Source organism: Sorex araneus, chromosome X, assembly GCF_027595985.1.
Source record: "Sorex araneus isolate mSorAra2 chromosome X, mSorAra2.pri, whole genome shotgun sequence".
NCBI lineage: Eukaryota > Metazoa > Chordata > Mammalia > Eulipotyphla > Soricidae > Sorex > Sorex araneus.
In genome coordinates this window covers 9455986-9481116 of record NC_073313.1, presented here as the reverse complement: position 1 = coordinate 9481116, position 25131 = coordinate 9455986, and the positions used below count along the sequence as shown (strand labels likewise).

Genomic DNA, 25131 nt, shown 5'->3' with positions numbered 1-25131 from the left:
AGGTTTATTGGGTTACTCCCATCACAGTGCTCCCATCCCTCTGTTTTTATTTGTAACTTCTTTCTTTGTGTTCTGTTAACTTGTAAATATTTTTCTCTTCTCCTTGAGTCCTTTGCATAGTTTATTCAGAGCCATGTCCTTTGTATGGACACAGGAAGACTTAGCAAATGCTATGCTTTTGTAAACTGGGAGTCATTTGACTCTACATGATATTTTCCTTCTGGGCATCTGTTGTCTCGACCTAAGCCTCAGCTTCCTTTACTTCCTAGCACCCCCAAAAGCAGGGTCCCGACGAGGGATGAGATGGACCCAGGGCAAGCAGTGAGTTGTGTGCTATCCTGGCATCGAGATGGGTCTGGCCAAAGTGCCTAATGCTTAACTATAAGTTAAAAGCTTCATCATGGACAAATGCTGTCATGATCCAAACAGTGATAACTAGATTCGGACCCTGCTAGGGTTAGGAGTGATTAATCTGGCCTGAGTGCTGTGGTCTGAGTCTGTGGCAAGATGTTGCCAGGAGAACTGCCCTACAAGCCTCAATGTATATTTCTTAATGTGTCCATACAAAAGTAACCAGTATTAAGATGTGAATAAGTTCTTGGCCTAGAAAAGGAGAAAAACCTTAAGAGGTATTTTGCCTGCTGGCAGTCAGGAAGGGCTTTGGAATGCCCGACCCTCAGGAAGGGCTTTTTGATGTTGATTTTGCTAGCTGACCGTGTGTAGCCTAGAGGGCAAGGTGAAGAAAGACAAGCAGGGGGAGAGAAGGAGCTTCGAGCAGCAGAATCCAAAGGGAAGGAGGATCCAGAGAGCAGGATGGAGGAGTGCGGAGCTAGGAAGGAAGAGGCGCGTGGAGTGAATGGAATAAGCGGCAACTGATCAATCAACTGGCTTGGCCCTCGTTTCCTCTTCCGTCTGCCCCATGGCCCAGGCCACTCCGGCTGGGAGAGCGGCCCAGAACCAAACCCCCGAGCGCGGGGGGCAGCCGACGGGGAGAGCTGCCAGGGCTCTTCCCTGGTCATCCACTGGCAGATGTTTTTCACACTATCGCTTCGGCCCACAAGTATTTCCTTTCTCATAACCTATTTCAATCCCATTGGGATGCCTCAAGACGTGCATACCTGGCCCCTGTCATTCTACACTCCTGGCTCCACACATCTCTCTCTACTATTTTCAGTCTCTGGATCCCCCACGCCCAGGGGTTGAGACAATGTCTTCCAATTTATCCTGTTCAAATTGAACTCTCTCATCGGCTCTGTCTTTTCAGTCATCTAATCCTACTGTAGAGCCTGGCACGCTCCCCATGACGTATTCAATATGCCAAAAACAGTAACAAGTCTCACAATGGAGACATTACTGGTGCCTGCACAAGCAAATCGATGAACAACGGGACGGCAGTGCTACGGTGCAGTGCAGTCCTCCTCAGAGTTGTCAAGATCCAACACTGCATTGCTCATCGACATTATTAGATGTCTGTGGGAAAGCAAAGTCACTGCCAGAGGCCCCCGTGTGCTGCTAAGGGAAGATGAAGGGCCCCAGAGACACTCAGCAGGCTCAGGGTTGGGGGCAGTCTTTGCATGCACTGTAGGCCCAGTTCCCCTCAGTACCCCATGCACCCCAGGGAGAGACCCCAAAAGCCTGAGTCAGGTGCGGCCCCCAAACAAACCAAGAAACATGCTGGAAACCAGATGCTGTGTTTCTGGACCTCTGCAGTTTACTTCCTAACAAACTTCATCAGGGCCGGAGGGAGAGTACAGTGGGTAGGGCGTTTGCCTTGTAATACATGGCCGACTCTCATTCAATCTCTGTGGTCCCCTGAGCCCTGCCAGGTGTGATCCCCGAGTGCATAACCAGGAGGAAGCCTGAGCACTGCCGGGTGTGGCCCTGAAACAAACGAAACCAAACACCCAACAAAATTCTCTTCTGTCCTTTCCGGATGTCATTGTGTGTCCCGAGTTAGAGCTGTCCCTACTTTGGAGGTTCTCAGTAGCAGACAGTTTTGTCCCCAGAGGACATTTGGAACGGTGTGGAGACGTTAGGGTTCAGCTAGAGGGAGAGTGCAGTGTCAAGGCTAGTGTGCTCTGGAGGCTTCTAAGCATCCAGCAGTACTGGACAGCCCTCCCCACCCCAGCCAAGACCCCACTCCCACAGGCCAGCAGTGCTGCGAGAAGCCCCCTCCCTCATCACCATCCCATGACTACGGGCCTCCAGGCTCTCAAGGGGACAGTTTCCTGGAACACAGGCTCATGCAAGGACCCGGCCTAATCACAAGAACCCAGAGCTGGCCTGGGTTCTGGTCCTGGATCGGTGCCAGTGTGTGGCACTTTCCACGACCTTCCCCCGTCTTGGCTGTGTTGAGGGCTGCAGTCAAAGGAGCTTGGGGGTCTCTTGGGGGCTTGCTGCTTAGGGGTCCCTCCCTGTGTTCTCATGTGTTTTTTGGGCTCACTCAGCAGTGCTCAGGCTTACTCCTGGCTCTGTGCTCAGGGAACCTGCCCGACAGGGGCATGTGGGCCAGGGACAGAACCTGGGTCAAGTGTGTGCAAGGCCAAGAGCCCTATGTGAATTTTTGTTCCAGTTGATGTTCTCAAACTGGCTTTGTTCTGAGATATGTTTCTGCAAGAAAATTCTTCTCTTTCAGATACTAACCTGCTTCTAGTCATCTCTCTCGCCCTCTTCCTTCTCAGGTTCCTTTTCTTTCTCTCTCCCTCTGTCCCTTCTCTCTTCTCCTCTCATTCTGCGTCCCTTCCAATTTTCTCTCCCTCCACTTGCAGTGCTCAGCGTCCCTTTTACTGTGCTCAGGGGATTACGTGCCCCTTTGGGGACTCTGAGCCCATTGTCCAAATGTGCTCCCAGAGATTAATCTGGACCCTGCAAGCAAACTCTACTCCTCTGCACTTCACACTTCATAAAAGGAAAATTACTTAGTCCCGATTAGATTTTATCAAAACTGCGTTGCTGTTTTACCATCAACCATCACTGACACCTGGTAATGAAATGCTCTTAGGGATTGGTGCTCACAAATACTCCATAAAGCTTCAACTGTTCAAATCAATCTTCAGGTTGCTGGAGCAATAGCACAGCGGGTAGGACATTTGCCTTTCATGCGGCCGACCCAGGTTCAATTCCCAGCTTCCCATATGGTCGCCTGAGCACTGACAGGAGTAATTCCTGAGTGCAGAGCCAGGAGTACCCCGTGTGCATAGCCAGCTGTGACCCAAAAAAAGCAAAAAAAAAAAAAATCAATCTTCAGTCTCCATTTTTTTTTGAGTCTTAATCGGTACTTTATTGTTATTATTTTTCTTTTCTTTTTTTTTTAAATTTTATTGAATCACCATGTGGAAAGTTACAAAGTTCTCAGGCTTATGTCTCAGTTATACAATGCTCAAACACCCGTCCCTTCACCAGTGCCCATATTCCACCACCAATAAAAAAAAAACGTATACATCCCACCCCTCACCCCCCAAACCCCTCTCCCCCGCATAACTGATAAATTTCACTTCCTTTTCTCTTTACCTTGATTACATTCCATATTCCAACACGAAACTCACTATTGTTGTTGTTGGAGTTTCAACACAGACTCACTATTTTTGTTGGAATTTATCCCCCAAGAATACAGCCCTATTGACAAGGAAATATTTGATAATTAGTTTTACACTGATGAGAATGAAGAGATACGCGGTTTACAATTTCTGTATTTTAGAAATTAAGTCCAGGGAGATTTAAGTTGGAAATAGAATCATTTCCCTTCCTGGAGCAGCACAGAGGAAAAGCTTAGTTCACAGTCTGGATACATGGTTGCAAGCACTTGCTGGAACCCCAAGTCATAAAGCTGGCTCTGGCTCCTGCTCATTCTGCAGCCACGCGGCTGTGCAAAGGCATGGCCACCCGTGTCGAATCTCAGCCGGAGCCCGACCTCCTGGCCTGGCCCGAGACTGCCCAGGCGTCCTGCTGTTTCAAGTTCAAAGCTCATTTTTTTTTCCATGCCACAAAGTTCATACCAGCTCAAAGGTCCCATAAAATGTCGGACACCACGCCTCCTCCTCCGGGAGGGAAGAGAGACCAAGGAAGAAGGATATTTCCTCTGTTAGCCGGCGTGGGGCAAAAGCTTAGTTCATCTAAATCCCCATTTTAAAGCAAATAGTTTTCTTCATTTGATGAAGGGACATGATAATCCAGAGTTTAAACCCTTCTGAGAAACACACAATCACATGGGACAACATGAGCTAGGGATGTCATGCAGTGGTAGAAGCCTGCATGCGTGAGGCTCTGGGTTTGATCCCCGGCACTGTTGAAAAAAGTTCTTAAAACTGATTTGAAATGTGAAAAATGGATTTAAAGCAGCGGAAGAAAAAGGTACTGAAGCTAGTACAGCAGGTTTGTAACAACTGCTGAGCCTTCCAGCAATGGATGTGGGGAGAGTTTTTCATGCTCTTCTCCCTTTGCAGATTTGGGAAGCTTCATATGCTGGGGAAATGTTCTTAGCATGACCTATGAAACAAGGTCTGGGGTTTTTTTTGGGGGGGTGGTTAGCAGAATTGCTAAGTCATTGAGAGGAAGCTTTGCCCCCTCCCAGAAATTAATTTCCATACTTTCAGTGTACAGTTTTTATGATTTACCCAACAGTAATTACTCAATGAATGATTTTGGGAGCAGAATATTAGGGGTCACATCCGGCAGTGCTCAGGGCTACTCCTGGCACACACACTTGGGGATCACTCCTAGTGGGGCTTGAAGGACCGAATGCAGGTCGGCCACAGGTACGACAAACACCTTAAGTCTTGGACTATCTCTGCAAACCCCATCCACCAATAATTAAAACTCCAGATCCATTTAGACCCACAGACCGCTGGACTAATTTTTTTTTAATGAACCTTTCTTGGTCCCACCCACCAGAGAAGTACCACGGGAGGAAACGGCCAGCTGCTCCCTACTCAGCACTCACAGGGGTGGTCTCATGCTCTGGCCAGTGTGGTAGAAAATCGTGGTCACCCTCCCCAGAAGGTCCCAGGCACCTTACAGTGCCACCAGTCACTTCACAGTTCTCTGGGGAAAGGCTGCAAGTGATTCCCTCAGGGGAGTTTCTGGAAAAGGGAAAATAAACCACTCAGGAACATCATGGTGGCTCCCAGGGATGCTACCAAAGGCGCAGTGCCAAGTTCCTGTGAGTCGGGCCTGGAGGGCATTGAAAACGACGATGGGAAGTCAATGCCCTGCTCGCTGCTTACGGCTTGGTACGTGTAGATGACAGTCAGGAAAACGCAGATGCTCGCGACGGTGCACAGAAACCCGGACATCAGAAAATAATTCTTCGTCTCAGACAACTTCGCCATGAACACATTCCAGAGAGCCAGAATGAGGGCGACCTTTCCCAGGTACCCCAGAATAACGCCGAGGAGCAGGAGGTACTGGACTCTCTGAAATGAAGGAGGGAGGTAACTGTCGAAGAACGGATAGCTGTGGCAGAAAGGTGCGACGCGGGTGCGCGGCACTTGGTAGATGCAGACTTTCCATATGCCCACGAGGGCCAGGCCTTGGGGACTGCTCATGTGCCATATCCGCCACTCGGCGAAGCCCATGGCTGCGGTGCACATGATCAAGCCAACAGTGAGCAGAGCAAAGTTTGCCACATGCAGGTTGCTGTGGTGGACCCGCGTGTTCCACAGTCCGGGAGTCTTCCAGGGCCTGCAAGAGAGAGAGAGAGAGAGAGAGTTCCACACCAAGTAAAGGGTGTTTGGAGGAGCCGCTTGGGTCGGGAGATGCGTGCCAAAGGTAGACTATAGATCAAACACAATGGCCACCCAATGCCTCTATTGCAAACCACAACACACCAAAGGAAAGAGAGTAAAAGGGAATGCCTTGCCTCAGAGGCAGGGTGGGGTGGGTGAGGATGAGGTGGGAGTTGTGGAAGGGATGCTGGGACCATTGGTGGTGGAGAATGGGCACTGGTGGAGTGGTGGGTACTTGATCATTGGATGACTGAAACGTAAACATGAAAGTTTATAAGTCTGTAACTGTTCCTCATGGTGATTCACTATAAAAAATTTTAAAAAAAAACTTTACTCTTTACAAACTTTTTTATTTTTTAGTAGCAGGTCACTATCTGATTTTTTAATTAACTTTTATCTTAAGGTATTGTTTCTTGCAATTGCATGGTATTCCATTGTCTATATACCGCTCCTTCAGTATCCACTTATCTGCTGTTGGACACTGGCTGATTCTATATCCTAACTCCTGTGTAATTGCTGCAATCAATGGTGTTGTGCAGAGAGAGAGAGAGAGAGAGAGAGAGAGATCGTTCCGGCACAGGGATGGGGTGAGGCCAGAATGGGCGTGGAACATCCAAGACACGGGCCTGCAGAGACACTGGACCCTCACCCTCTGTCTCGGGCATCTCACCCCATCAACATGCCAAGAGCCAGGGACAACACTTGCCCCCAACCTCCACCCGCACCGACCCTCCATACAGTGGGCTGCACTTCAGGGAACTAGGGCAAAGGCACCATATCAGTGTCCTCACGAGGCCACATGCTGAAGCGCAACCTCGTGGCCTCTGTGTAATACTAAAACTGTTGGCATGGACACCACGTGCACTGTACCTGAGACACAGAGCTCCTGGGCAATGCTCAGGAGGTCACCGGAAGCCCCCACGAAGCTGCCTGCCACTGTTCACACACAGCTCGGTCTTGTCAAGGGTGCTCTGTGTTCGTGGCCCTGGTGCATGGTTGGTTCCTTTCCGGGGCACGGCAGGATGGAAGGGCAGGGAGGAACCCCAGCATTCAGGCCTCTGCCTGGGTTCCAGGTCTGCCCACGGCAAACACCCGCACTCCCCAGCTAACACGGGCTAATGTTGGCGCTCCACGCCTGCCTAGCTTACAGCGGAAACTCCTGGTCCTCTGCAAAGCACACTTTCCACTTCAGAAAAAAAGAGGCTAGAGTGTACAACCTGAGTGCTGTGGTCTGGGGCCAAGCAAAAGACCATGCAGCCACGATAAGAGAGAAAAGAGTGAAAAAGGGGTGAGAGAGAGAGAGAGAGAGAGAGAGATAACTCTCTGAGCTAGAACCCAGGCTCTGCAGCCTGCAGACTCAGTATAAGAAATAAACGGACCACCCATGCCCCACCTTTCCAGAAGCCCCAGCAGTCAGGCTGTCCTCTCACGTGCCACCATGCTGACCCACTCACCAGCCCCACTCTTCAGCGTTACTAAATCTCCAGGGAGATGTAAGCCAAGCAGGTGAATTCACGGGCATACCAGTTCTGTTTCCTGCCCCATTTCCCACCCACCGCCCACTGAAAACTTGTGGGTACTCTCAGGACTGGGGCTGGCCGAGTCCTGTCCCTGTCTGGACACTTTCGCATGACCCGCTAGCCACACTTGCACCCCACAGCTGCCACCACGCCAAAGGACCTCACTCCATGGCTCCACTAAGGATCTCTGCAGACTCATCCCAGTTCTACATATTTTGAAATATCTGGACACTTTCAAATTGCACAGGACTGAAATTCCAGTAGGAGCTCACCACAGTAGATAGGAAGGTAACCTGGATGTCAAGAAAACTCAACAAATGAAACCAATAACACAAAAGGCTCAAATGCTATGAAAAGCGTAGTAAATCCTCAGATAGAGACCCTGTGCTAAGATAGAACCATTTTACCCACTGTGTTATTGCTCCAGCCCCCAAACAAGGAGGGCTCTTACCCTCTTCCCATCCCACTGCCCTGGCACTCTGACCTCTCCGTACATCATGTGGACAGAGGAAGTCCCCTCCACCCAGATCTCCTACCCAGCACGTGCCCCTACTGTCCCATAATGCTGATGCTGGCCTCTTAAGTCATCCAGGTGTGTCAAGGGTTCCTATCCTCTTCCTGCCCAGTGTCCCCTGCCTCATGACCACTCCCTGGGTCCTCTGGACCAAGGAAGACCCCTGGTTAGTCAACCCTAATCTCTCAGACTCAGACTACAATTTCCCCCTTCCAACCAACTTCAAAGACAACTGGAAGACAATTTCACCCTTTGAACTTCACCAACTCCAAGGGTTGTCTGTTTTGACATTTGGCCTCAAATGTCTCCAAAATACCCCTCTATGCAAATGAGATTACTTATTCACTCTCATGACCACTGAAATAGCAACTACTGGAACAGAAACTTTTTTATTTTATTTTATTTTTATTTTTTTTTTGCTCTTTGGGTCACACCCAGCGATGCTCAGGGGTTACTCCTGGCTTTGCACTCAGGAATTGCTCCTGGAAGTGCTTGGGGAACCATATGGGATGCCGGGGATCGAACCCGGGTCGGCCGCGTGCAAGGCAAACGCCCTACCCGCTGTGCTATCACTCCGGCCCCTGGAACAGAAACTTTTTTTACAAAAAATTTTTAAATGTTTACAGGAACCACTGTGAGGTACATTTACAGACTTACAAACTTTCGTGCTTACATTTCAGTCGTACAATGATCGAGTACCCATCCCTCCAACAGTGCCCATTCTTCACCACCAATGGTCCTAGCATCCCTACCACCACCCCCACACCTTCCCCCCACCCCACCCCGCCTCTGTGGCAGGGCATTCCCTTTTGCTCTCTCTTCTCTTTTGGTATTTTGGTTTGCAATATACGAATTGCAAAAACAACTTGATTCCTTCCACACACACATTCACAAAAGTGGCAGTACAGTCCCATCTATCATTAATCTCTCTCGATGTCCATGGATTTAATTTCCCTATAATGAGTCATAGAGTAGCTGGATGGATCAGGAAAGAAAATGCATTCATTTGCTTCCTACAGGAAACACCTAAACACACAGGATAAATACAGATTCAGAGTGAAAGGATGAAAAACACTCATACAAGTTCATTGGAGATGGGGGACAGAAAAAGCTGGTTCAGCCATACTTCTATCAGACTGAATTCCATTCAATATAATGGAAGTACTCAGAGACAGTGGTGGACGCTACTTATTGTTAAGGGGACAAAAGACCAAAAAAATACTGTCATCAACATTTATGTACCAAATGAAGGCCCAGGAAGGCTCACATACCTAAAGAAACACATTGACAGAAACACAGGAGTGGTGGGAGACTTCAGCACTCCACTTTCACCCTACACAGATCATCTAGTTGGAATATTAGTAAAGAGACCAGAGATTTAGATAAGGGGCTAAAAGAACTGTTGGACATATACAGGGCTCTTCATTCCCCAAACAGAATACACATTCTTCTCTAGTGTCCGTAGAACATTCTCCAGGATAGATTCCCTGTTAGTGCAAAACTCAGACATACATAAATTTACAAATATAGAAAGTTATTTGGTGAGATGCTTCCAAACATAATGAGAGGTCACTCTGAACAACTTTAGAGCTGGAGAATCTTAAGAAATGGATAGATTCTTAGAGTCATGTTTTCTCCCAAAGTTGAATGAAGAGGAAGTAGAAAGCCTAAACAGGCCAATCCCAAGTAAAGAAATTAAAGCAGTAATTAAGAATCTCCCCCAAGAACAAAATTCCTGGTCCAGACAGTTTCACTAGTGACTTCTATCAAATCTTCAAAGAAGATTCACTGCCTAGACTCCTTAAGCGCTTCCAAAACATCCTTCCTAACACCTACTATCAAGCTAACATAACACAAATACCCAAAGTAAACAGACACTTCCAGAAAAGACAATTTCAAACCAATCTCCCTGATGAACATCCATGCAAAAATCTTGAAAATTCAGCCAAGCAAATCCAACAACATATTGTAAAATATTATCCACCCTGATCAAGTGTGATTCATACCTGGGATGCAAGGGTGGTTCATCATATGCAAATCAGTGGACACAATACACCACAGCAATAAAAGGAAAGAGCCTGATCAAGTCAACTGATGGAGAGAAAACTTTCGATGATATCCAACATTCATTCATGATAAAAACAAACAAACAAACAAACAAACAGTTCATCAAAACAGGGTTGGAAGGAACCCTTCCTCCAGAGAGTAATGGCAGCCAGTATCTTTCTTGATGGTGAAACACTGAGAACATTCTCTATGAGATAAGGTCCAAGGCAAGAATGTCCACTACTATCTCCACTTTTATTCAACATTGTATTAGAAGTTCTGCCTACAGCAATCAGGCAAGAAAAACAAAATCAAAAGGACCCAAATTGGAAACTAAGAAGTTCAATGATCACTATTGCAGATGAAGTGATTCTATACATAGAAGATGGTAAAGAGTTTATAAAAGGACTCCTAGAAACAATAAACATATACAGCCAAGTAGCCAACTAAAAATTGAATACACAAAAATTGGTTGTGTTCTTATATACAAAGAATGAATCAGAGGATAAACAGATCAAGGACTCCATCCCATTTAAAATAGTCTCACGGTGATTCAATTTTAAAAACTTTTAAAAAAAATCAAATTTTTAAAAATTGTATACAAAATACTACTGTATTGTGCGGGACCCGTGGTCAAGATCTCCAAGGCTGCTCGGATTGGGACTGGGCCTCTTCCATCCAGATCCCCCATTTTTCAGTAGCTAGGCAGTCACACCCAGAAACTGACCCTGGCGCCATGTGATCCCATCAACAGCCAACATCCAGAGACTATAAAACCAAGCTGATTGCATCCACGTGACATCTAATAGCCTAGTTCTCCCTCTTGGAGAATATGATAAGCTACCAAGAATCTACTGCCTGCACAGGAGAGCCTGGCAAGCTCCCCGTGGAGTCTTCAGATCCTAAATACAGTAAAAGACATATACATACCTCTGAGAGAGCCCGGCAAGCTACCGAGAATATGCCGCCTGCACGGCAGAGCCTGGCAAGCTACCTGTGGCATATTCGACATGCCAAAAACAGTAACGATAGGTCTCATTCCCCTGACCCTGAAAGAGCCTCCAATCGTTGGGAAAGACAAATAAGGAGAGGCTGCTAAAATCTCAGGGCTGAGTGTAATAGAGACGTTACTGGTGCCCACTCGAGTAAATCAATGAACAATGGGATGACAGTGATACAGTGACAGTATCCAAAAACCACAAGTATCTAGGAATTGGAAAAAATGTGGGAGATCTACACCATAATAACTTTTAATCACTTTAGAAATAAATAGAGAAGACCTTAGGAAATGAAAAAAGTAACCCATGCTCATGGATTGGAAGAATTAATATTGTTAAAATGACTATCCTACTTAAGTTATTAGATAGATCCAATGCACTCTTCATCCAAATTCAGATGACGTTCTTCAAGGTCCTAGAAAAGCCAATTATAAAGTTTGTATGGAATCAGAAGAGACCACGAATATTCAAAGCCATACTGAACAATAAGAAACTGAGACAAATCCCATTGCCTAATCTGAAACTTTATTACAAAGCTATAGTGATCAAAACAGCATGCTACTGGAATAAAGATAGGCCCTCTGATCAGTGGGTCAGAACTGAATACCCAAGGTCAAAACCGCATATATGAGCAGTTAATTTTTGATAAAGATGAACATGAAATGGAGTAGATAGCCTCTTCCAAAAATGGTAGCTTGAAACCTGAGGAACTATGAGTAAAAAATTACGGCTGGATCCATATCTCACACCACACAAAAAGTTACATTTACGCTGGATCAAAGACCTTGAGATCTGACCAGAAACTCTAAAATAACATTGAGGAAAATATAGGGAGAACTCTCCAATAACTGGACCTCAAAGGCATTATTTAATGATCTGATATACTGGAAAAGTTAACGAAGTGAAAAATGAACAAACGGGACTACATAAAATTAAAGTTTCTGGATGGCAAAGGAAACCAGGGCTAAAAGTAAAAGACTGTGTGGGAGAAAATATTCACACTCAATATACCAGATAAAGGGTTGATAACCAATATATATAAAATACCCTAAAAGATGAACAAAAAAAGCCTTAATACATTATTTAAAAATGGGGAGAGAAGAAATAATGGTGGTGGGATGGGTGTTAGAATATTGAATGTCTGTAACTAAACTAATGACTTAATAAAGTTATTAAGATAAATAATTTTGGGGGGCTGGAGCAATAGCACAGTGGGTAGGTTGTTGGCCTTGCATGCGGCCGACCCGAATTCAAATCCCAGCATCCCATATGGTCCCAGAGTACTGCCAGGAGTAATTCCTGAGTGCAGAGCCAGGAGTAACCCCTGTGCATGGCCGGGTTTAACCCCCCCCCAAAAAAAGTAAGTAATTTTTTAAATGGGGGCAGGAAATGAATAGTCACTTCTCAGAGGAAGACAGGTGTTGGGGACTGTTCAGGACCCTGAACAAAAGAGGGCCCCCGCAACCTTTACTCTGGACAAACCGGAAAATTCCATTACCAGCGTTTGCATAATCTGAGGCACAGGTACCCTTGTGACAAAGGAAATAGCTAACCTCTAGAAGTAAAAGTAGCCCAGGGCAGTTAACCACGAGACCCCAAGTAGAATACCTTCCTTTACACTAAAAGCCATACTTCAGCTTACGAAACCTTGCACGTTCCTCCTGACAGATGTTCCTGCCAGATAAACCCTTGTCTTCCCCTCCCCACTATTTCTCAACCAACTCTTAGAGAATATTGTAGCCCACCAAAGAACACCCCGAACTTTTCCTTATTTGGTCTGAGAAGACACTTCCCTGATGATTAACAACTCATGTACCAACGCCCTGCTAAGAAAGGTATAAAACCAGCCTAATAATAAGGACGCTCTTGATCAGCATGTGTTGTCTTGAGCCTCTTTCTTTCTAACCTCACCAGTTTTATTCTCAGGTCGGTACCACTTACAGAACCCACGCAATTAGGACCGCTTTCCACTGTTGTCTCTCCGAGGGCCAGAGAGATTTCGGGGGAACGCGCAGACAGGTAGATGACTAGTAAGCACATGAAAAAGTGCTCAGTGCCACTTATCATTAGGGAAATCCAAATCAAGACAACGAAAATGGCACATGTCAAAAATAGTAGGAACATCTTTTGCAGTCATGACAGAGTTTGTTCCATGACAGGGCTCTTAACTTATTATACTTCTCCTGGTGGTTAAATTCTCCCTTTTCGATGCCACAGTGGCTTATACCTTCCCCTGGGGACATCCAATTCCACCGGGATTAGCAAGACTAAACTGGCCTACTAAACTGTAGTCTGGGGAATGTAGCCAGACGTCCCCAGGGAGAGCCACTTTGGAAAATTAATATATCTCTTACTGTGTTCATACAAAATGACTAGAAATATTCTAAGAAGTCAATGTAATGATTGTTTATTTGAATGAATGACGAGCTAAGGAAAGGAGAAAGCAATATGCCCTTAGAACCCTTGAGCGGATCTCCTGGGAATCTAGAGTATGAACTCTGGGTGAGATTTTGTTCCTGAGTTAATCTCCTAGAAGAACTTCCCCTGAAGAAGGGGCTTTACATCTGTTTATTGTTACGATGACGTTCAACCCAACTTCTGTGTACTTCCACCCTTCACTGTTTCTACACAGCTATGTTTGAGCACTATAGTCCCATATTTCCCCGATTTGCTTGAGCGGGCACCAGTAAAGTCTCCATCGTGAGACTTGTGGTTACCGGTTTTGGCATATGGAATATGCCACGGGTAGCTTGCCAGGCTACGCCGTGCGGACAGGATACTCTCGGTAGCTTGCTGGGCTCTCTGAGAGGGGCAAAAGAATCAAACCCGGGTCGGTCTCATGCAAGGCAAACGCCCTACCAGCTGTGCTATCGCTCCAGTCCGCTATGCTATGTCATAGCTAAGTCGTGCTATGCATAGTCACAGCTATGCTAACAGAGAAATAAAGGATCGCTGATTACCAAACAAACAAACAAAAAATAGTAGGAACAATCTATGCTGGTGGGGATGTGATGGGAAAAGAGCTCTCCTCCACAGCTGGTGGGACGGTTGTCTGGTCCAACCCCTGTGAAAACAGTGTGAAGGGTTCTCAGTAAACTCAGAATTAAGCTGACATATGACCAGCAATATCTCTTTCGGACATCTACCCCCAGGGCATAGAAACACTCTCAAAAGGACATATGGGGGCTGAAGCAATAGCACAGCGGGTAGGGCATTTGCCTTGCACACAGTCAACCTGGATTCGATCCCCAGCATCCCATATGGTACCCGAGCACCACCAACAGTTATTCCTCAGTGCAGACCCAGGAGGAACCCCTGTGCATCGTTGGGTATGATCCAAAAAGAAAAAAAAAAGAGGACATATGCACACCAGTATATTAGCTAAGATATGGAGTCAGCCACGGCTCCAGTAACAGATGAATGAATCTAAAGATGTGCTCTATAGACACCATGGAGTACTATATAGCTGCAAGGAACAATGAACTCAGGCAATTTGCTGCAACCTGCTTGGAACTGGAAGATCTCATGTTGAGTGACGTCAGCCAGAAGAAGCCAGACACAGGTGACCTCACTTCTCTGTGGTATAAAGAACCACTGGGTGACAGAATGCAATGCAGTCAAGGGTGGGGAGATGCCTACGTCACCCTGAGTCCGGAGCACAGGGAGGAAAAGGGCAGGGAAGGAAAGAAATCAATAGGGGGAAGGAATAAACGAGAAAGGAAGTCCTGGGGAACAGGGCTGAGGGCTTCGGTGATCCTGGTGACAGGGGTGAGGGGTACAGCCACACGGCCAAACCTCAGACTTAGCAACACTGAACACAAGAGATCTAAGCTGCAACCACTGAACTTTGTCACGGGCCTGTCAAGGTGGCGGGCAGGGTGGGGAGGCGGGGGTGGATGGAGCACTGGTGGAGGGAAGTTTGAGACTGCTGGTGGGATTGGTGTTGGAATAGTATATGCTTAGGAATGGGAGCTGGGGACATTGGTGGTGAGAAATGTACCCTGGCGAAGGGACGGTGTTGGAACTTTATAGGGCAGAAACCTGACCATGAACTTTGTTTTCATTGAATCCCCCTGAGATATAGTTACCAAACTTTCATGATTGAGTTTAGTCATACAATGATCGAACACCATCCCTCTACCAGTGTACGTTTTCCACCACCAACGTTCTCAGTACCCCTCCCGCCACCCCCATCCCACCCCCACCCCCAAATACCCCTGCCTCTATGACAATTTCCTTCTTACTGTCTCTCTACTTTGGGGAATTATGTTGATTTTGTGGCCTCCCACTTTACTATACAAACCAATTGTGTCTAGGAGCTTCTCTTTTTGTAGTCTTTAGGATTTTCTAAGTAGAATATCATGTCATCTGCAAAGAGTGATAGCTTGACCTCTTCCTTTCTCATCTGGGTGTCCTTAATATCTTTTTCTTGCCAAACTGCTATGGCAAGAACTTCCAGTGCTAGACTGAACAGGAGTGTCGAGAGTGGGCATCCTTGTCTTGTCCCTTAGAGGAAGGCTTTTATTTTCTTCCCATTGAGAATAATACTGTGACTCAAGAGGAAAGCTTTTGACTAAACTGGTTAATGGAGCCCTAGTTGGCTTTAACTAAACTGAGGAAAGGTCCTTCAACCCCCATTTTATAGATGGTTTTTATCATGAACGGGTGCTGGATCTTGTCAAATTCGCTCTCTCTGCACTTATTGATATGATCTTTTCTTTTTCTTTTATCATTTCTTTTATTGATACTTTGTATTATGCTGATTGACTTGTGAGTGTTAAACCATCCTTGCATCCCCAGGATGAATCCTACTTGGTCATGGACTATGAGATTTTTGATGACTCATTGGATTCTGTGCTCAGGTTTTGTTGAGGATATTTGCATCTGTCATAAGCAACTTTGTGTATTTCACAGTGATTCCATTTAAAAAATGAATATAAATTAAAACACAATCAAAGAAATATTATATGACTAAAATATACCAAGTATCAGTAAGTGTGTAAATCAAGGTTCTTTCCATTTAAATTGTTTTTAAAAATCGGTCAAAGTACAGTTGGCCTTGCCTGTGACCAGTCCAGGTTCGATCCCCAGCACCATAGGGTCCCCCAAGCCCCACCAGGAGGGATCCCTGGGCACTGAGCCAGGAGTAAGCCCTGGGCACTGCAGGGTGTGGCCCCCAAACAAACGGACGAAAACCCCAAATGTTACAAACCCGTACAATAATCTTGCAGCGGTCATTAGGACACTTTCCAGCCTCCCAGTGTCTCTCCAAACACCTGGGTTCAATGTTCACGTGAAGGACCACACGTGCAGAGCAGAATTCTCTGGGACACAATAGAAGCCCTCAGGGTAGGCTACTTTCTGGGTTCAGGGATGGGAGGATGCTCCTCGCTCCTGAAGGTGTAGTTTGCCCACGGCCCACAAGGTGGCAACATCAGGCCGCTCCTGGGTCTGGGCAGGCTGGGGAAATGGGTCCTGGCAGTCCCAGAAAACAGATGCAAGACAGGAGTCTGGCCCCACTGGGCTTCACCCCCTCCCTCCCCTTCGCTGCTCGCCACCTTCCAGTGTGCTGAGAGCACGAGCAGGCTGTTGGGCGCAGGCAGTCGTGCCGAGAAGCCCTCAGCTGGGTGGGGTTCGGGGCACACTGGCCCCGAACCCCACCACTAAGGTCAAAGGAACTGGCCACTCAGCCCAGAGCAATTGGGGGATGTGACTGGGGACACGGGTGATACCAACTCCACCCCTGTGTGACCCCTCGCTGCCCGCGATGGGGGCTTGGGTGTCTTCTCTCTCACCCCACCGGCCCGACATGACCGTGGCAGTGGGTAGGGACCACATAACAGCCATCCAACCTGCACCCCCCGTGCCGGGGGGAGAGAGTGTCAGCTGTGAGCTGTGCTGGGCAACAGTGCTGAAACACACACACGTACACACACACACACACACACACACACACACACATGGACGCACACAGCATAAATACACAGATACACACAAACACCCAGACACAGACACGCACACACACACACAAGAAAATACACGGACGTAGACACACAAGCACACAGACACAAACACATACACACATGGACACAGACACGGACGCACACACAAATACAGATACAAACACACAAGCATGCACACACACTTACGCACAGATAAAAAGCCACACGCACAGACACGCACACACGCAGACACACACAGATACACACACAAGGACACACACACAAAGACACACAGATACACACAAGGATGCACACACATAAATGCACACAGACACAGAGAGAGAGAAGCACACACAGAGAAACACATGAAAACAAACACAAATGCAGACACAGACACACAGAGACACAGATGCACACACACAAACGCACAAACACAGACACACAGATACACAAACAGATGGACATACATAAATGCACAGAGACACAGACACAGATGTACAGACACAGACGAACGCATACAAACAAACACACACAGAAACACAGAGACAGAGATGAACACAAACAAAGGCACACAGACACACAGATACACACAGATGGACATAAATGCACAGAGACACAGACACAGATGTACACACACAGACACAGATGAACACATACAAACACACACAGACACAGACACACAGAGAAGCAGATGCACACACACAAATGCACACAGACAAAGAGACACACATGGATATATACACTCGCACGCACACACACGTGAAACCATCTCACCCCCGGGGCACTGCCCAGGGCAGCTACCGCACCAGCACTCACGCCAGCACCAGCGGCTTCTCCCCAGGTGGGGCCATGAACAAGGGCCTTGGGGCTGTGGCAAGAATGGGATTTTCCGGGCCCTCCTGTTCCGGGGGCAATGGTGGGGGCTCTCAAAGGACAGGCAGTCCGGATGAAGTGGGCCAGGCTGGGCTCTTCCTGACGGTGTGTTGGGGGAAGTGAAGTCACAGACAGACAGCAGACATGGCGGAGTGCTGTGTGTGGGAGGGCTGCAGTGGGCAAGAGAAGGGGGGCATAAATGGGACGGGGGACGCGGGTTGGCTGGGCACCGAGGTCAGCAGCTGCTAGTTCCAGTCAGCTCGGCGGGGAAACGGTCAACTCTGTCTTGGGGGCTGGAGGTGAGGGTCCCGCCCCCAGTCCCTGTCTGCCAGCTGCCCCTTGCCCAGGCCTCATGAGCACCCCGGGATCTGGGGACCCCCGGGGAGGAAGCTGAGAGCCTGGTTCGCTGGGCAGCCGCGCCCCACTCACCTCTTCCTCAGGGCCGTCTCCATGGTGCTCAGCGCCCTGCGCCGGGCCGAGTCCGACCTCTTCCTGGACTTCATGCCGAGTCTGGCCTGAGTATAACGCTCTGCTCTGCCCATTTTGCCGCCTTCGCCTGCGAGGACTGCAGGATTCCGTTGCTAGGCGGGGCGCCTCAGAACCCTGCCGACCTGTCACAGGCTCCCCGGGGCGGGGCGAAGGGGGGGCATGCAGGAGTTCCAGGCATCAGCTGGATTCTGAGGGGAAGCGTACACAGGCTGAAGCAACCCCGGGTGCCGTCCAGACTCACACAAACCCACTCTCCGGGAGCAGCCCCCGCTACCCACCCTCCCCCAGGGCCGCCTGAGCATGCCCGCCTCTGGCACACGGAGACAGCAGCAGGACCGCCCAGGGGCAGCGCACCTCGCCATGTCCTAGCTCTGCACCGGGGCAAACAGGAGCAACACCGGGGCTGAGCCGCGCTGCTCTGCTGCCCTTCCCCAGCCCGTTTCCCTCTTGACCGGGTGTTCGGGGCCACACCCGGTGATGCTCTGGTTGGGTCAGGAACCACTCCTGGCCATGCCTGGAGAACCATATTGGATGCCAGGGATGGAACCCAGCTGGGCCGTGGGCAAGGCCAGCGCCCTCCCCGTTGCGTGCTCTCTCTGTTCCCTCCACCACCAGCCTGAATCTGCCTCTCAGCCGCCCCGCGCTGCTCCTGGGCACAGTCCCGGGCCCTGCCTTGGAGAAACCCACCAAGGCCAGACACAGACAAGGCCCCCGGCCTGCAGCTACCACATGCGCACCTTGGACACACACTGGGACTGTGCAGGGGCCCGGGGCCATCTCAGCATCACGCACCCCCTTTAGTTCCTCGTCCCACGATGACGTCAGGCAGACGATGCTGCCCCAGCGCGGGCTCTGCCTCCTCGGGAGAAACGCAGTCGAGGCTCCAAGGACAGTGCTCGGTGACGCACTGTCGGCCTGGCAGGCTGGAGTCTTGTTAGATGCCCAGGGCCACCACCGTCGCCGCCCCCAAGTGACACCAGCGTGGGGCTCGCTGCTCAGGGCCGGCCCCCACGCCCACCTCACCATGCCTGTGTGTCAGCCACCAGCTGTCCCAGGGAGCGCCAGCAGAGAGGCCGGGGGCACTGCAGTCAGCTTCGTGGGCCCAGTGCCGGGACTCCCGTTTCATCCACTTGCTGCCCTGGAATTCCACCCGGGGCCATTCGCTGCTTGTCCCACCCAGTCCATCTCTCACGTGCAGGTGCCTCTCTGCACCCCAGCACAGCTTGTCAGGGGCACTGTTGGCGCTGGGTGCAAATGTGCATCCTGGCCCAAGCTGTGCCTGTGCCTCTGCACAAGGGCCCAATCTCCCTGGCTGTTAAAATCTGTCATGCTGCGGCCGGAGGGGTGGGGAGGGCAGGACGTGCTTTGTGTGCAGGTAGTCCAGTTGGAATTCCAGCAGTGATTGGTCCCTCCCCCCAAAGCTCCACCAGGAGTGGCCTCCGACACTGAGCGGGCGCATTGGCCCAGGGGTCCCCTAGCGATGACGCCAAACCACAAAACAAAATGTCAGGTTAGGGGCTAGAGCGACAGCACAGCAGGGAAGGCACGCAGGCTGTGCACACAACCAGCCTGGGCTCAGTCCCTGGCAGACCCCTCGAGTCCCCCCAGCCCATGAGGACTGATCCCGAGCACGGAGCTGTGAGCAAGCGCTGAGCACCTCCAGGCAGAGCCCCCGCCCCAAACAAAATGTTGTCAGTCAGTGATGCGCCCCCTGTCCCCCCCACACCCACTCAGCTTCGGTGTGTGGTGGTCATGGTAACCAGTCGCCCTCACACCTGGCTGTGGAGCTCACACAGGGAGCTGCGGGGACCGGCTCTCGGGGCACCGGGACATACCCTGCTCTGCAGATGTCACCAGCGGATGCCCAGCTGCTCTCACATCTCCGGCTACAGGGGAGCTCACGCAGACGGGCAGAGCCAGGGCACAGAGATCCTGTGCACACTGGGAGTCTAGAAGCCACACAGCTGCCCACCCTGCCCCAGGCCTTTGTGGGGGTGGCGGGTGAATGCCCCACAGCTCAGGGCTTCTCCCGGTTACCCTCTCTAATATCACGTCAGTGCCACGATTTTTACTGAAAGAGATAGAGACAAATAACCAAGCCACACAGCAACACTGAGAGACCCAAACTTCAACAACCCAACTTACAAAGGGGCTTATCAAGAGGGCAGGCGGGATGTGGGTGGGGGGCGTAGACATGGGGCTTGAACGGATCTGATTCCCGGCTTCCCACAGCGTCCCCTAATTACCACCAGGAGAAATTCCTGAGTCCAGAGCCAGCAGTAACCCCTCAGCATCACTCGGTATGAACAGCACCCGCCCCCCCCAAAAAAAACCAAAACAAATAAAACTAAAAAAAAAAAAACCCTGGGCAGAGAGGTAGCGTAGACGGGAGTTCGGCATTTGCCTTACATGAAACCAATCCAAATTCATCCCTGGACCCACAGAGGGTCCCTGATCACAGTCCCTGACCACCACTGGGTGTGGCCCCCAAGGCCCCGCTCCACCACCACAAAAAAAACAAACAAAACTGAAATCATACACCAAAGACAGGCTTCATTCACCCAAAACACTATTTATTAGTTAAAACTTCAAGTGGGATGAGAAGCTGAGGGCGAAGGTGGACATGAGAGTCTGCCCCTTCCATGCTGGGTGCAGGAGAAGGGCCCCGGGACTCACAGCAGATGGCCATCTCGCTGTCCGAGGCATTCCGGAGTTGAGTTACAGTCTGTGTGGATGGAGGGGTTGACGGGCGGATGGGGCGGGGGGAAGCCGTGAGCTGGACACACGCCCCCCCAGAACACCTCGCATGAATCATTAGCACCAGATTCCTCCCTAGGCAAGCACAGCGCTTCTACACAAAAGGACGGACACAGACTCACGGAATCTGTGGACCCCGCGGGCCACACAGTGAGAAGGAAACAGCCCGACAGTGGGGTCAGGCGGGGAGCACAGGGCAGCTGTGCGTTTGTAAGACCATCCCAGAACACCGTGGGTGAAAGTTCTCGAGAGACAGAGGAGAGTGACAGGGATGGACACAGCTTCTAATCTTCACATTTCAGAGATTGGGGCCAGGCATGAGAAGTGTGCCACTGTCCCACAGGGCAGGATCATCACAGATCAACATGTTTCAGCAACATCACAATCACAAACAAGACCTGCCCACGAGGTGGCGGCCGCCTCTTGGTGGGGGGAGGGGAGGGGGCCGGAGAAAGGGACCGGCCAGGGGCAGATGCGAGACCTGACCACGGGGCCCGTGCCCACGGCAGGTGGCAGTTGATGTGCTGTCCTGGGGGCAGGAGGGCGGCTCTGGGGCTTCTTGAGTGTGACATGACTGGTCTCAGGAACCGGTCACAGCCTCCGGTCTTGGTTGGTGGTGGTGAGGGAGGGCTGCCGGGAAGGGTGCTTATTGCCTAGTGAGTCCACAGACTGCACCAATGGCCTTTAAGACACTAGTGTGTGGCCGGCCTTGGCCTGGGGTCCCTGCCAGAGAGGGGACCAGTGCCGAGCTGTGTGGGTGAGGGCGAGGGAAGGTTCAGACTGACAGATCCCGCAATCAATCACGCCTCAACGCTTCCCTCGTGGCCTTGAGCCTAGAGGCCAGCGGCCACCACAGGGGCCTCTGCACCCAGAGGACACTGGCCCCTGGGGCTGTGCAGGAGCCCGGAGGCTGGACCCCCTTTCCCGAGCCTTCTGCTACACAGAGGCGCCCAGGGATGATGGGTGTAAGCGCTTTCCCCCCGCCGGGCAAGCAGACGGTCTTGCTGCATCGTGGGCGCAGCAGAACCCCTGTGGCTGACGCAGTGGTCTGCCTGCTGGAGAAACCCACGAGAACCGTGTCAAGTGGGGCCTTAGTGTCACAGGGCCATGCTGTACAGTGGGCATGTCTTCCCCGGCCCCTCTCGCCAACCACTGCCAAAGCCCCCTGCGGGGGACTCCGCAGTGACGTGGAGAGCAGAGGATTCTGACCAGCCCGTCCCATCGGCAGACGGAGTGTCTGGGGGCGAAGGGAGGGAAAGGAAAAGGCACCCCAGGAAACGCCCGGCTGGGCTCCGGAAACAGGGGCTCAAGGACGGGGTTCCTGGGCGTCAGAGTCCATGGGGGAGAGGCTGCTGGCCCCGTGGGCAGCTGGATTTGGGGCCTGCGACAGCCCGTGCCACCTTCTGTCCCCTCAGGGAGCACGAGGGGCACCGCGAGCCTTCGGGAGGAGGGGGACACGGAACAAACTCAGCCCCACAAGCACAGGGACTTATTGCTCTTTGGTGGTTGTCTGCCTCCCAGCCACGCCGTCTCCGGGCGGGGCTCCCTCGGGGCTGAGGGGACAGGGGCGGACTCAGGGGTGCTGAGGTCGGGGTTCGGGCGTGCATGGTGGGCGAGGGGCAGGCGCGGCTTCCTGCCCGTCACTTGCCTCGCTCGGGCGGCAGGCTGTCCAGCAGGCACTTGAGCTGCTCCTCGCCCAGGTGGATCTTGTCGTCCAGCTCCCGCTGCTCGATGAGCAGCGCCGACCGCATCTTCACAAAGTGCTCGTAGTCGGCCAGGCCGTCGGCGCCCAGGTAGCCGGCCAGGATGTGGAAGACGGTGCGCTCCCGGCGGTCCAGGTTCTCCTTCAGCTCCTTGGCGTCCCGGTGCTGCTGCGTGAGGACCCGCTGCTTCTCCCGCAGGGAGTGCTGTGTGAGCCCAAGGGAGGCCGCTGAGCGCCCAGGGCCTCGCGCATGACCCGCTGCCACAGGCCAGGACCCGCGCGGAGGGGCGGGCGGGGGCGGATTCCCGGGTCTGCGTTGCCGCCTCTCCTCCATGGCCGGGGGCGCAAAGCGACACCTACCAATGTCTAAACTATTCTTTGCGGCAACGCCCGGCAGTGCTCAGGTCCGAGTCCTGGCTGGTGCTAGGGGATCACTGCTGGAGGGGCTCGGGGGACCACCAAGGACGCCGCGGATGGAACCCGGGTTGGGCTCATGTCAGGTAAGTGCCCCATCTGCTGTGCGATCACTCAGTTCCCAGTACCTACAGCTCTGAACAGAAACCCCAAGACCTGCTGCCCTCCTGGGGTAGGTGTGTTTGCAAGGTCCCGTCTGAGGAACGGGAACTCCCTAAATCATCAGTTACTCATACTGAAGCTTGGAAGATAAAGTTTTAATTCTTTTCTTTTAATTGTGGGTATTTGGGCCATACTTGGTGATGCTCAGGGGTTTCTCCTGGTGGGACTGGGGTATGTGTGTCGGGGGTGTGTCTGAAAGATGTCAAAGATCAAACCCAGGAGGCCGCATGCAAGCTAAGGACCCTACCTGCTGTGCTCTGGTCCCCAGGATGTCCAGTTTTGGATAGAAACCCAAGAGCTGCTGTTTCCTCCCCAGCCCCCTGCTCCCTGAGTCCCCCAAGGCCCCTCTGTGCAGGGAGGGGGGGCCGGGTGGGCGCAGAGCAGGCGTGCAGGGAGAAGACGGTGACCTCGCCGAGATCAGCATCAGAAATTCAGGTCTCAACTGTGCGGCAGAAACCTGCGTTGGGCCGCACAGTGAGCGCAGGGGCAGGGGCGCCTGCTGGCACACAGCTGCCCTGAATTTCGTGCCAGCACCGCTCAGGTGAGCCCCACCACGAGTGAGCCCTAGCACAGAGCCACAAGTAAGCCCTGAACACTGAGCCAGGAGCAGGCCCTGCGCACAGACCCAGGGGTCTGCTCTGAGCACAGAACCAGGAGTTAGCAGGAGTTAGCTCTGAGCACAGACCCAGGAGCAATCCCTGAATGTAGTCCCAGGAGGGATTTCAGAGCACAGAGCTTGAAGGATTCCTGCTTGTAGAGCCAGGAAGCTTTCCTGAGCACAAAGCCAGGAGTCAGCCCCGAGGACAGCATTAACAGGGACCCCAGAGCACAAAGTCTGAAATGAGACCTGAGCAGAGCCAAGAGGGACCCCTGAGCATAGACCAAACAGGGACTGCTGAGCCCAGATCTAGGAGTCAGCCTGAGCACAGAGCCAAGAATGAGCCCTGAGCACGGAAGGCACAAGGACCCCCTGAGCACTGCTGGTGTGATCCAATCCTTCCCCCTAACTCAAGTCTTGTTCCTGCTTTATGTGAGTTTTCTAAGTGCTTTCAGAAAGACACATTTGTTACAGATGGGGGCCAGGAATGCCTGGTGTGTGTGTATGTGCCTGTGTGTGTGGGTGCGCACATGTGTGTGTGTGCATGAATGTGAATGCGTGTGAGTGCATCGTGTGCATGTACGTGTGTACATGTGCATGCATGTCCAAGTGTGAGTGTGTGCATGCGTGTATGTGTGTGCATGTGCATGCACATGCATGTGTGTACATGCATGCGTGTGCATGTGTGTGCATGCATGTGTGTGCGTGTTTGCGTGCGTGTGTGCCTATGCCGTGGGGGTGCTTACCCGATCTCCAGGAGCCGCGCTGTCGTCCAGGTTGTTGAGGGCGTTCTCAACGCGGGCCAGGCGGCCGGACAGCGAGAGCAGGAGGTTTACCACCTTGTCCAGGTCGCCGACGAACATGCGGAACTTGTCGAACTCGTTGGGCTTGCACACGTCCTTGGCCAGCGCCTCCACGGCCTCGCCCAGCGCGGTGTTGGCCTGCATGTCCTCCAGCAGGCTCTCCCGTGCCTCCCGCAGCACCTGCAGCTTGCGGCCCAGGCTGTCGATCAGCTCCTGCTGTGGGCAGGCCGGGGACAGGGCCACATGGTCAGCGGTGATGCCCCACTGCGGCCCCAAGAGGCCAGGAGCGCTCCGGGTTCCATCCCCGACACAGCACAGGGGGCCCCGAGCACTGTGCCAAAGCAGGGCCCACCCCCAAGAGCCAGAAAGCTCCTGAGGGGCAGCGTGCATAAGGCGCCGCTTCCGTGGGGGTGGGGCCTGGGGACTGGCATGGAAAAGGTTTGAAATGCACTGAGGCGATGAGATACAAGGAGTTATTAGTCTGCGGTTGGAAGCCCACCTCAAGGGCTGGGGGAGAGGGCAGCTGGGCTACACAAGGGACCACTATGACAATGATGGTTGGAAATGATCACTCTGGATGAGAACTGAGT

The 25131-nt window shown here is 51.4% G+C and overlaps 2 protein-coding genes across 5 annotated transcripts in view; both read right to left on the bottom strand.

Moving 5' to 3' along the window:
• Positions 1-3488: 3488 nt before the first annotated feature.
• Positions 3489-25131, bottom strand: part of LOC101552334 (protein Shroom2) — a 112237-nt gene continuing 90594 nt past the window's right edge. The window contains exons 8-10 of one of the 4 annotated variants that reach the window (XM_055122309.1): positions 24485-24757; positions 22511-22769; positions 3489-5679 (exon numbers count right to left, since the gene is read on the bottom strand). In XM_055122309.1, coding sequence (XP_054978284.1) covers positions 5591-5679; positions 22511-22769; positions 24485-24757 — 621 coding nt within the window. In that variant the 3' untranslated portion in view covers positions 3489-5590. Of the gene's footprint in view, positions 5680-20672; positions 22770-24484; positions 24758-25131 lie in introns of those variants that run through there. The other 3 variants (XM_055122310.1, XM_055122311.1, XM_055122312.1) reach the window with 3 other exon arrangements.
• LOC129399627 (claudin-34-like) lies at positions 5067-5573 on the bottom strand. The gene has a single exon (XM_055120053.1). It carries the CDS (start codon positions 5571-5573, stop codon positions 5067-5069), a length of 507 nt encoding a protein of 168 aa, XP_054976028.1.